Raw genomic sequence first — 13,592 nt, 5'->3', positions numbered from 1 at the left:
CCCATTACCGTTACATGGTGACTAATGGAATGAATATACCCAGTGACTCAATATAAACACTGACCACGCCACCTTAACTGATAATGATAATCCGTCACAAAGTGTACCAAGGATTATTTTATTTTTTGCTGAATCATACCATGTTATGTAGACGATGTCATCATTTAATTGTGAAACGTCCGAAAACTGAAAAAAATTCGTTAATAATCTTCTAGAAATGTTGATTACGACTGGATTCTTCGATTCAATACTACTAGTATCTTTGAAATTATGGAGGTTCTCTTGAAAATGATCCAGTTGAATATAGCCTTCTTGTCAAAATATAGCATTTATTCGCGCAGAAGTTGTTGAAATTGATTTAAAAAAATCAGAATTCCCATCTTACGCAATTTGCAGATCCCTTGCGAAATAGTCTATTTGTCCACTGGTCAAACGGCCAATCAAAATCCGTCGCTTGTCCCTGGGGAGCACGCCCATCTTAGGCGCCAAACGGTTGGTCCAAAGGTTTTCTGTTGGTGTCAGGTAATACAAGGTACAGACAGACAGGGTTAGCGGTCACACTTTTACCTCATAGCGGTGCCTGACATATTACTGTACGACAAGGCTATATAACCTCCTTGGCTCTACGTACAACAATCGAGAAGAGCGGACACCCGGACTGGTACCATGGCGAGAGAACATCACCTCGCGCCGTCGGAGCGCTCCCAAGCCTACGCCGACGCCATCTTCGCTATCGTCGCCACCATAATGGTAAGCTTGGGAGTGGGGAAATGGTTTTCAGTAGCGTAGTTTTGATCGTTAACTAAATTTGGAAAATAGAAAGAGAGATTAGAAACTACGTACCAAATTCTTTTGATGTATTTTGTACTTTGTTTTCATTTGCTTTTTCGTAACGGTTAGGAACAGTCTTAAAGATCGTTGTTTTGTTTGTGAAGCAAACATTGCTATCTAGTGCTATATTTGTTGTGACAAAATGTCTGCATGGCGGCATCCTCTATTATTGGAGGGAGCGCTGATTCGCGAGTTTCAACATATGGGCCAGGTATTTATGCCGAAAAGCGTGTATCTGTGCCCTTCTAATCGCGAGTCAGCGCTCCCCAAAAACAAACGTCAGTGCTTCTAGGATGCTCCGAAGGAGCAAGCAAGTTTTTAATTATTTTGAAGGAGGCTAGTCTAGAGATGGCGGTGTTCTATCAAGGACATTATATAATGTCCTTGGTTCTATATACCCATGTGTTTTTTTTATCCGCGCCGTGTCCCACAAATGAACGACTGTGCGCTGTCCCAAGCTGAAGTTGCATAAACGAGGTGTTGAAAAAAATCTAAATCGCTGCAATAGCGAAAATTAAACTCCTTGCTAAGACTTAAAAGCGCAATAGCGCGCCCATACGATGGCGACTTCAAGTCGTGATTGACATTGTTGTAGCGAGAAGGTTTGATATCCAACAGCGAGTGTTTATAGCTTGTCTTTTTTTGGAAGCAGAGAAAGACAAAGAAAACAACTCTTATCCATAATCTGGCTTTCTTAAAACAACACCACTTTTTTCATAATTTGGCTTTCGTTCTAGACAATGGAAGGACGCTGGCGCACCGACTGTGATCTATGCAAATCAGGGCAATTGACAAGTACATGCCAATTACAGCCTGACCGTCGTGGCTAGAATAGACCTTGGTCACAGTGAATTACTAGTGCTACTGTAATTTTACTACGGGGCTTAAAAGACAGCCCGACAATGTTGACCCGTGGAATCATATGTTAAACAGCACATCATTAGCGATTTAGAAGTTATAAAAGACATAAATAGTTGCATGCATTAATGATGATTGCGTGATGCGAAAATCAATGAAACCGTGTTGGTAATAGTTTTATGATGTAGTGTAGAGGCAAATCTGGAAAGGGTTTCATTCGAAGATGAATTGGTGATGAATTGTCCTACCAACCTCATTGGTCCTACTTACAGTTAACGAGAGAGAGAGAGAGAGAGAGAGAGAGAGAGAGAGAGAGAGAGGGGGGGGGGGAGAGAGAGAGGGGGAGAGAGAGAGGGAGAGAGAGAGAGAGAGAGGAGAGAGAGAGAGAGAGAAAGAGAGAGAGATAGAGAGAGAGAGAGAGAGAGAGAGAGAGAGAGATAGAGAGAGAGTGCTGATACAGAGTATTAGCACCAACTTCCCTAGCTGGAGTAGTATCCTCCGTAGTGAACGCTGGCTCAAAAAATCGTGGTTAGCAAGCGGAGGATGGTACCCAGGCTTACACTTCCCCTATTTTGCCGAATTCTACTATTCACAACCCCCAGGAAGATTGTTCTCCCTATAGCGCTAAAGCCAGCGTATCTAGTAGTATATGTAGTATAGAGACTTGACAGCAGTATAGAGACTATCCATCCATATCCTGGATGCCATCCTCCGTAGTAACCCATGGCTCAACCGTTTGCTAACCTTGTTATCAAGCGAAAATATTGCGCCAGCGGTTACGGAGGATGGCACCCATGCTGATTCAGACCCTGACAGAGAAATATTGTGTAACGCAAGTATGTTGAGAGAGAGGAGGGGCGGAATTGGTGAATCATTAATGTCAAAATAAACACGCCTTGGTGTTTTGTTTACCGCAGCTGTCTGACATGCCACTGTTGTGAGGGAATTGACCTACTTTTATCATTTCAGACGTTTGTGTGTTTGTGTGTAATCAAGGACGGTGGTTTGAATATCCTTGTTGTACACAATGATATGCAAAAAAAAAACGAATTCTGAATAAAGACTTAGAGGGGAAAACGTTAAACTCGAGTATTTCCGCAAAAACTCACATCTATCGTACTTCAACTGTAAACTGCAATTACCCGGAATTCTTGTATTTTATTTTATATTACAGACAATTAAATATTTCTACCAGGCTGGAAGACAGGGCAACTGCAAAGTTTAGATACATGTACATATAAATATGACAAATATGGTCAGGCGAATGGAAATTTCTTGAATACATGTAAGGCGTGCACCTAGATAACTGCTACACGAATAGAAAGATAAGCAATTGTTTAGGTTTGCTGATATATACTAGTAGTTACATATTTGTGAGACCATAGAGGTATTCGGCCTGTTCATTTCATCTTACTGTTTTATTCACAGATCGTGCCTCTTTCGGGAGAGGCTGTGCGGGAGATTGCTGAAAATGAGGTAGCAGAACTTTCCTAAGTCATATCCATATTTTCTAAAGTACTGACGTAAACTATGCCAGTATCCTCTGATATCTAACGTTTACTCTTTTTAAATATACCCGTATCAGCCCATATTTAAAGCATACTCTCCATAACTGTATCCGTGGTACCATCCCATATCTATTTTACTCTAAAAAGTTCATAAAACTATACCCATATGATGCCATATCTACAGTTTACTTTCTTAAACTATATTCGTTTCCTTCAATATCTAAAGATTACTCTTGTTAACAATACCCGTATTATTCATAATCGAAAGCTTACTCCACTACAGTTAACTCCTCTAAACTATACCCGTATCCTTCAATATCTAAAGTTTAAAATGCAGCTCTTTTCTCACTTTCTTCCCTGACTATGATGGCTACTTTACAGAACCTGCTGGATGGTATAGGAGAGATTTGGTTCAAACTGGTGGTCTACGCTTTATCGTTTGGTCTGGTCTCCTCTACATGGGATCTGCACGCATGGTATGTTTATATTATACATAAAAGCACACAGAACAACATATCTGTTTGTACATGTAAGTATACGTTGTTACCACATAACGTGCCGTCGCCCTTCCCTCCAAGCAGAGGTTCGGCTACGGCATATTTTTTACGTCTTTTTTAGCCTTCAAGTCTTCGACAAAAAACGCCAAACAGACGACAAAGATGACAATGTTGAAGACACTGCACCCACTTTTGTATGTCTTTAGTTTCAGAAGACCTTACGAAAGTTCCTCTACCTTTGTTTTGCCAATTAAGTACTGTTTGTATTGTTTAAGGTGGGAAAAGACAAAGTGTAAGCCTTTCAGCTTTTACTTCTCTTTTTTCATCATATTGTATCTACAATATGTGTGAGATAAATAGACAAACAAACCAGCAAAACATGCATTAGGTTGACATTGAGATGGATACACAACCACAGGGAAAAAAGGGGTCCGAGTAGAAACCATATAAAAGGTGAAAGAAATTCTGAAGACAGCTCTTCGACGAGTGGCGCTATACGAGCATGTAAACAATGCTCTAAAAATATAAAAGTTAGGAAAATCTTCAGTCTATACGCTTTGTAGCTGATGCAAAAACAAGCTGGTTTTGTGACATCCATATGCTTTGAATGTATTGCCTTTGCTTTAAGTCTATGAAACTATAATTCCTGTCTGTTCCACAGGGTATTCCGGATGATAGAGAAAGTCAATGAGACAATTGTGCTGCTCAACTTGGTGAGAATGCATTTAAATGTATACACTGTCTTTTCAATAACGTTTTATTTATGGATAGGACGTTCTTTACCTTGCCAATATGTATTCATATATATATATACGACCTTTTTGTTTGATAAGGCTTCTATCCACTTGAAAGAACATTCATAATCTTCTTTTATATCTGCATGATATAATACGAGCGTGCAATTTCTAAGTATTAGGAAGTAGATAACAACAAAAAAATCAACAACTTCTTAACCGTCTTCCTCTGCCTCTACTGTGTAACCAATAGAGATTCGGGTGCCAAACGGCTACTCTAGTGTGCTAAAGGTTAAAAATTCAAATGTTAGCATACCTTAATGAGCCAATGGATTGAGAGCTAGGTCTGGTGTTCAGTACGGAAAACGTACAAATCTTTCTGAGAACAGAATCCCAGTATCTTGTATCTTTGTGTTTTCTTAGGGTGTTCTGATGTTAGCAACCTTCCTTCCCTATGCGGTGAGTAAGTTCCATGTTTATGGTACCCATAACATAATCATCTTCAACATGGTTTCTTTGAAAATCTCAAGGTGTTCAATGCGTAAAGAAATTTGCTAACGCTCGACGAATTGAACATACATGTATCTATGTACCCCATACTACAAGGACTAGTAAAGGGTAATACTCTGTATGTTATTCGAATGTTGTGCAACTAAATAATTGTATGTAAGTGATGCATAAGTATTAAATAAGTGTCATTATGTACAATGACCTCATCAGATGATATTAAGATTTTCTTCTCACCCAGTTTCTGATGTTCGCCGAGCATCCGAGAGAACCACTCGCTGTTGCGCTGTTCTCAGGCTGCGTGGCAATTCAAGGTTTCTTCATGGTAACATTAAACTCCATTAACATTGATCCGCCGGGTTACATAGAAATCTTTATTGGCACGACAAAAGTAGAGCGACCTTCGTAAGGTCATCTACAACTATACATGCAAACAGCAAACACTGGGATACAAAATGATTAACCTAAGTACAAGTATATATGAATACTTCAACATGTCGAGTTTAACGTATCATTTACACTACTAGTTCTAAGATCTAAACATTCTTTGATATATTCACCTATTTGTACACAGTAAGGGTTGTCTCCTTCTAGAATGTATTTGAATTTATCTATAGACTGGAATGTATCAAATTCTGTTGAACAAGCGGAACATAAATCTGCCACTTTGAAAAACAACGGGTTTGAGAGATCCATAGATATACAGGAGTGCATTATACTGGGGAACGTTGGGTTGGAGATCTGTTTGGACGTATCTTTTTAGGGTGGCGGAATTTTGTATCCTAGTGGAATTATTTTAGTAGATATTACATGTTGTAAACTTGCCCGACAAAGTGGTCAACGTCCTACGACCCCCTCGTTTCCTTAATACGGTTATGTGCCTTCCATTGCCTTGATTCTACCGAAATGGCCATCTTTATCTAAAAAGATGGCATACGTCAAAATCCATTGTTCAAATAGCGTAGCAGCAACTTCTTAGGCCATATTAATATAGAAACAGAACATAAAGTATAACGTAACAATGATGTATAATATTGTATACTGGTTATTTTTTCTCCATGTATTTAGCTGGCAATCTTGTGGCATGCTTCTTCCAGGCCAAACCTGCTGAAAAAAGAGTTGGCCCAACAAGGGACAGAGAAAATGGTCAGTCCAACACATAGGATTTTAAATCAGCTTTATGCATGCAAAATGCAGGAAAATATAACTATTACATGTAAAGGATCACATCCTAGAAATGTCAAGCTAATTGTGGATGGATCCAAATAAAGTTAAAGTCATCCCATTGAATACTAGCAATCATTACGCAAAGTTTTCATCTAATGTCATAGTATGGTAAAGAGAATTGTGTACGGTCAACTATCTAATAGTAGTGTATATGTTTCGTCCCCTTCGATAGCATCCACCGATGATTAACTTAATAATCGATAATTAAAATGATAATGAATATATTTTAGAGCAACTGATGGCGACGTAGTCGACTTCTTGAACACAAAAATTGAATTACCAATGGCAGAGACAAGGCTTTTTTTTACTTGTTAAAACATTTTTTGATGTGCAGAAATCACTACGGACCAGAGCTACCATCAGGGTGATGATCCGACCCATCATTTATCTCATCGCTATTCCTGTCAGTTACGGATCCGTCGAAGTCGTAAGTATAATTATGATCAAATAGTAAAAAACCTGGCTAGCCTTTCAGATTATATGATTTTCATTCTGTTGGCAAAATGGTAAAATAATTGATGGTTATTTTGATTATTCCGTTGAGGTAATAAAATTGCCATCACAAAGTATTTAGTGTGTATATCAATGTATGGGATCTTACTACCGTTTATACTATACTTTCTAAGATATAGATATTTTTACTTAATTTTTTTCAGGCTTGGGCACTTCTTGTCCTGGCAGTACTGAAACCGGTACTTTACACAGTTGGGGACGCAATTGTACAATGTTCTAGGGGTAAGCAGTTTGGTTTGGTTTCATTTGTAGTAACAGGGGTGCCTAGGCATTCGTACGACTTTTATGAAAACAGTTCAGATTTTATTTAAGAAATGCACAAGGCACTACTTGAAAACGTAAAAATACTATGTAAAACATGCAAAGCACTATGAAAAACCTAAGAATCGAATGAGAAACACCGCTGCATTGAAGGTGTGTTTCTTAAGTTAACGTTACTTAATGTTGACGTTTAGTTCCAAATTTCCTACTCTACCATAGAAGGAACACTCGTGACCGTTTGAACTTTTAATCTGATCATTCAAATGAAGTTGTACTGATTTTTTAGTGAGGTGATATTTTTACTATCTAATGTACATCCAGTTCAATAGACTGTCATAGTCATAGATCAAGCGTTGGAGACACGTCACCGAGTTTAACGTTGGTAAATACGATAAGTTGTGTCTTTAATATTCATGTCAGCTCATCCTCTGTTTTAACAGGTAACGTAAAATCCGGTACTAAGCTACTAAAGCTGTCCCGTCTTTATTCGGAGACGTCGGATGTTGTCAGGACAAATGGTAAATATCACCTGATTTTCTATCAATTTCCTTATCATAACATAAAGCGCATCAACGACACTTTCGTGACTCCTACCGTTGTCATATCTACAGTATAAAGACTACATCGAACATATGGCTTCCTTCAGGCAACATTGGCCATTGCAAATCCAAATTGATATTAGCCTTTACAGCTTTGACTATGGTTACCTAAAGCCCCTATCTCACTGGACCCCCGACACGTTGGCGACCTCGCTGTGGCCGGGCGATTTGACAACGAATTTCATCGATGAAAAACGATCATTTTAGGCTTTGTGTATTTTGTTGTCTTTTTGGTCATACTTCTACGTTTTTTGCATGATGTTCGTATCATAAAGTCAAGGGTAACATAAATCAAATTTTGGACGCAGCGAGGCCACCAACGTGCCGCAGTTCCAGTGAGATAGGGGCTTGATGCCTAACGGTGGACGTTAAGTTAAAAACGTTTTATCGGATCCGTTTATTTTTTGTATCGGCAATCCTCTTCTTTATTCAGTTCAGAACGTTTTTGTACCTTGCTTTGGTGAAAACAATGTTTGTCTTGATTCGGTTCAGCTTACAGTGACGGTGTTTACGCCATCGTAGCTACCCTCATCATCCTAGACATCTGGTACGTACAAAAGCAGGTTTTTAATCATATAATACTTAGTATACATAGATATTAATAGAACACCTAAAGTTCGATACAGGAGCTTGCAGTGTATACATACATCTGTGGTTAAGATTCAAGACACAGATTTATTCGAAATGTTGGCAGAAAACATGGGTTCAAAGCTGTTTTTTCAACTAGTTGCTTTTAAGATTTTCCTATATTTCTTTATCTTCCAGTGTAAACAATGTTCCGGCCACTGGGCTTTTAGACATCCATGGAACTTTGGCAGAGACTCTTGCCCGCGATGCCGACGTCTTCTTGTCTTATGCTGGAACCTTCGTGACAATTTGTAAGTACTTGTACTACGTACCAGACGACACCTTGTTACTATTTATCTACTTTGTACACAAACTTTTGATGTCGACATCGTGGAACAGTGCAAGAACTGCGTTTTATTTCTTTATTGTGTAGTCAATGCCAAGGAGAGCGTAGTTAATACCAAGGACATTTAAATCAGTACCAACGACAGTGTAGTCATTACCATATTGGCAGGTAAGCATTACCAAAAACTGCGTGGTCAATACCAAGGACAGTCATTGCCATACAGACAGTGCCGCAATATATAGGACAGTGTCTTCAGTACCAAAGTCATTGTCGCGGTATAAAGGACAGTGTTAAGGTACTTACCAAATACAGTTCAGTCAGTACCACATAGACAGTGAAGCAGTTTTAACCCTATCCAGACTGGGGGGGGGCTAAAAGTGCCCGCGCCAACTTTGATATCGTATTTCTGCCGAACGATGTATGCTAGGACAACCAAACTTGGTGACTTTTCCTAAAATTTTGTTGGCAACAATTTTATAATAATGTTTTAAGTTTATCATTTTTTCAAGTTGCCATGGCAACGGGTTTTTGACTAGAATTTTATGCAAAAATCATTAATTTTTTTAAAACAATGATATTTCTCGGGTTTTCTTGCACAACTACACTAGTTTTCCTACATGTATAACATAACATGTAATTAGATGTAACTTTCCTGATTTAATATCTATAATTTATGCTAATTTGATGACGTAATAAGCCAAAATCCAAGATGGCGGACTATATCACTATATCAGGTATTAGCAGGCTTTTTCGCCCTTAAAATCGTCAAGGCCTGACATTTTCTTTACCAGAAACGTTTAGATTAACGTTTTTAGTCTATTTTCAGTGTCCTTTGGGGTCATAAGTGGAAAAAAAGGATTTTTAAAAATTTCCAAATGGCCGATCCAAGATGGCGGATCCCAAGGGATCGCTAACAACACATGACGTCATTCTATGACGTCATTTTGACGTCGACGTACTTACCATTGACGTTGTATGCCTTTGCATACCTTAAAATGAAAAATACAAACCGTTTTGTTTAATTCCTTTAGATATTACTGGAATTCCCTATTTAGCCAATAAAATCACATCGATGACGTCATAATTACGTCATATTACGTCATAACGTCACCAAAATTACAGGAATTATTAAACTTGATGTGAATATCACTCCCTGCAAATTTGGTGAAGATACATCATACCGTTCGGAAATTATGAGGGGGGGGCCGAATCAGCCCCCCCCCAGTCCCAGATATACCAAAAAAGCCCAGTCTGGATAGGGTTAAAGACGAAATAGCCAGTATTCTGTAGACGGTGTTGTCGATATCAAGGAAAGTTTATTCAGTATAAAGGATAGCGCAGTTAGTATCAAAGATAGCGTAGTCACAATCAAGAACGGCGTAGTCAGGTGCAAGTGCATTGTCATCAGTAAGAAGGACAGTGTAGTCAGTACCATATAGGCAGCGTATTCAGTGCCAAGGACGGTGCATTCAGTACCAAGGGCAGTGCATTCAGTACAAAGGACGGTGGATTCAGTACCAAGGGCAGTACATTCAGTACAAGGGACGGTGGATTCAGTACCAAGGACAGTGCAGTCAGTATCACGTGTCGTATAGTTGGAACCACCTGACAGTAACTAAAAGGCTATATTACACCTTACAGTGGCAGATTAATGATAAATCTTACAAAAGTTTTGGCTTTGCCTAAAAGATACCCATTTGTCTACCTCAGGTCTCCTGTGGTACCTGCACCACTCAATGTTCTACGTAAGGTTGCCTTTATCATCTATTGTGAACTGTTTTTACTATCATCATTATCACCATTCTTTCGTCTTTGATTTCTAGGTTACATTTTACACTAATAATTACGTTTGTACCACAATTACTGTGGTAATAGCTGTTTCACTATTGAATTTGAATTTTCTATCCCACAATCCACAGCTTATACGTGCCCAGAACTCGCTGTTGTTGACCTTCAACAAGCTGGTGAGATATGTTGTCTTTTTCTTGTTTATTTTTTTGTTCCGTGGATGTTTTTCCTGATCTACTTTTGACTCATATTAGAAATACATTTTTTACGTCCACTCTGCAACTATTGCGTACTTTCGATTGTACAATATAGACAATACAGATACAATTGATATCATTTGAGTTACATGTATGTCATACGTTTGTCTTTTACGTCTTGATAATCGATAGTTTAACTATTTTTTTTACTTTTTGGCAGGCACTTCTGTTTGCTGGATACCTCCCCATCGTCTTCAAGCTGACTGGGGAGTTCGGGCATTTGGTGAGTATTGATGCCATCCTGTGAAGATAGAAAATAAAAACGTTTATAAAACAATACAATAGACAAGAGGTTTATAATTAACCATTTAAAATTGCAGTCTTTAAACTTGAGCATTGTTGACTAAAAATCGAGTAGCAGAGAAAACGGTATACATGAAATTAAAGTCTTTATAAGTTGCCAAATATCTGATTGCTTTTGATATCGTTGAGTACATCAGGTGCGAAACCAGAATTCATCGGTAGCTGTACAACTAAACAGTGGCACGGTGTTCATGGCTAGTGTTTGGCTTCTCGCAATATGGATCACAGCTATGAGCAAGAAGTGAGTGTATCTTTTTCTATTTATGTATATGGCGTCGCTATGTAACCATTATTCTGCAAGCAAACATGTAAAATTCATTAGCTCAATTTCATAGTAATACTGTTTACTTGGTGAGTACGATATTTCATGTTTTGTATTATATTTTGTTTTCCTCACAATGTGTTTATTTGCCTTAGATTATCATTTCCATCCATTATAGCCAATGGATTATGTGTACAATGTAGTATGTTGAGACTAGTTGTATGGCAGTTCCATAACGTGATAGCAATACGTCATGAAATAAAATTATGTTTTTTCTTTTGATACCGTCATCTCTAGGTCCGAGCTGCTTCGACCGTCTGCTCACGACATACATGACTGTATTTTCATGTACCTGAACTTGCTGATCTATCCCATTGTCAGGTAAATTTACTGGTTCTCAAATCAATGATGAAATTAGTCCCTACATATCTATAATTGTTTTTAAATATTTATACCTTGCAGTGTAAATGCCCCTACATATCTATAATCATTATAAAATATTTATGCCTGCAGTGTAACTATCCCTACGTATATATAATTATTTTTGAATATTTATACCCTGCAGTGTAACTGTCAGTGCAAGTGAAACAGCACATTTTTGTTTTGCAGTTTGGTGATATTCTGCGTCTGTTTCGCCATTCCTGTACCCTCTGCTGTGATCAACGGGGTATGATTCACTTGAACAATATTTCAAATTTTCTTAAAAACGTAAACGTTATAATATTCAACATTTAGTATACGCTAATGACCAGTTGAATTCAAACATATGACATGTTAGCGCGATGAAATCGTTCGCATAACTTAAGCCACAAAATTGTGCACACCTCGTGTATTGGTTTCCTTTGCTATCCTTTTTTATAAGTTTGTGAATATTAGTCATCCAGGAAATTGAAGAATAGAATCAATTCATATCATTGGATTACAGCTTACAATTATCATACTATAATCAAGTGGTATAGATAAGATTACAATTTTTATTTGTATCTTATTTCTGATCCTTCTTGTAGGCACAGATTGCCTTGATTGCGGTCTTTATACTTCTGAAACTTCTGCGTAACTGGACTCAGGTACATGTATAACATTTCTATGCTGTTTGAAATTACTATCGCGTGTTTGAAAATGGATCTAATTTCGACATAGAATATTTAAAAATAATTTGTTCACCTAGCTCTTATTTTGACTTCCTGGATGTATTACAGTGATATTGGACAAAAAGGTCACATTCATCACACAGAAATTATACAAACTATTTTACAGAGGTGTGTGAGGAAAAGTGAACCAAAGGAATCTCCGGAAATCGGTGATATTGGTGAAGAACTCTCAAGCGGCAAGGGGGAACCGGATGGACCAACGAAAGAGGATCTTGAGGGGTACGACAACCCAGTGGAAGTCGAGTCCACTTCCTTGTAAACCCCCAACAGAACCTTTTACTGTTTTGAAAATGTTCCTCTGTTTATTCTCTTTAGTATGTGTACAATGTTATTATACCTCTGTAACTAAATATACGTGTTGTAGTATACTATAGTAGGCTGCCGAATCCCGGATGATAGTACTTTATTGTTTAGAATAAAAATGTAACATCCTAATTACTAAAAACAATAAGGGCTAGCAGTGAGTACTGATCCTTAGAAAAGCTGGTGTCACACAATAACAAATATCATCACTGGCGATTTTGAAATTTGGCGACCGAGCTTCTGACAATCAGCAAATTCGACAATAGGTCGTTGAAGGTATGGCACTGACTTTAAAAATATGATATGATGATTATGGCTGTTTCTATCAGAGCTTACACAAGATGTGCAAAGAGATGGTGGCAATGATTAGCAACATTAAATTGTCAAGGAAAAGGTCTAAATGATAACTAAGTCCTCTCCATGCCATCTATTATCATTAAGATGGTGGGCTCTGTTAATCTTTTGTGTTAAGCCGAAGGGCGGTTTTACCGGCGATATTATCTTTTTTTCTGATGCACAGAAAGAATAGACATATCTGTGCCCTTACCTCAAGTTCTTTTTCTTCCAAACGCAGGAATACACCTTAGGTAATATTTTTTCGAGAATATAACAGGCTACACCTAGACCAAATTCATGGTATACCCGAACATATGTACAGTAGTATCAAGATAGGTGGATAATCGGATGGGTAATTGGGTGGGTGTATGGGTCGTTTTTAACAGTTGTATGTAACCGACTTGGTTGTACAAAATTAGTTTTTTTCCAATCTAAGCAAATACTTTAAAATAGAAATCATGCATGTATTTGTACGATCGTTCCGAATACATTTGATAGTGTGAACTTTCAAAGCGATTGGTCAAGCATGAAATTTACGTTATGTATTGTTTTGCCACAACACTGTCTTATTTTTACTTACCACATAAAATGTTCATGTTGTTTTTATCTTCACTTTCACTTGTCAGTTTTTCATGTGACATTAGGCAGTACTAATTTTTTTTATCACACAATGGCTGATGATTGAATATAAAGCGATTAAAGTCAACGTTGTATTCAATATGTTCATTTTTTTCACACACACAA

The 13,592-nt window shown here is 37.9% G+C and overlaps 1 protein-coding gene across 1 annotated transcript; it reads left to right on the top strand.

Moving 5' to 3' along the window:
* Positions 1 to 500: 500 nt before the first annotated feature.
* LOC136448895 (endosomal/lysosomal proton channel TMEM175-like) lies at positions 501 to 13,566 on the top strand. The gene is made up of 20 exons (XM_066448593.1): positions 501 to 750; positions 3,118 to 3,165; positions 3,579 to 3,673; positions 4,356 to 4,407; positions 4,852 to 4,887; positions 5,177 to 5,260; positions 6,004 to 6,081; positions 6,497 to 6,589; positions 6,819 to 6,897; positions 7,377 to 7,454; positions 8,028 to 8,082; positions 8,301 to 8,413; positions 10,159 to 10,193; positions 10,368 to 10,412; positions 10,654 to 10,716; positions 10,934 to 11,037; positions 11,356 to 11,439; positions 11,668 to 11,725; positions 12,066 to 12,125; positions 12,316 to 13,566. Exons 1-20 carry the CDS (start codon positions 667 to 669, stop codon positions 12,466 to 12,468), a joined length of 1,497 nt encoding a protein of 498 aa, XP_066304690.1. The 5' UTR covers positions 501 to 666; the 3' UTR covers positions 12,469 to 13,566.
* Positions 13,567 to 13,592: the final 26 nt, after the last annotated feature.

The sequence above is a fragment of the Branchiostoma lanceolatum genome, chromosome 14, assembly GCF_035083965.1.
Source record: "Branchiostoma lanceolatum isolate klBraLanc5 chromosome 14, klBraLanc5.hap2, whole genome shotgun sequence".
NCBI classification, from domain to species: Eukaryota; Metazoa; Chordata; class Leptocardii; order Amphioxiformes; family Branchiostomatidae; genus Branchiostoma; species Branchiostoma lanceolatum.
This window is presented reverse-complemented; position numbering and strand designations above follow the sequence as displayed.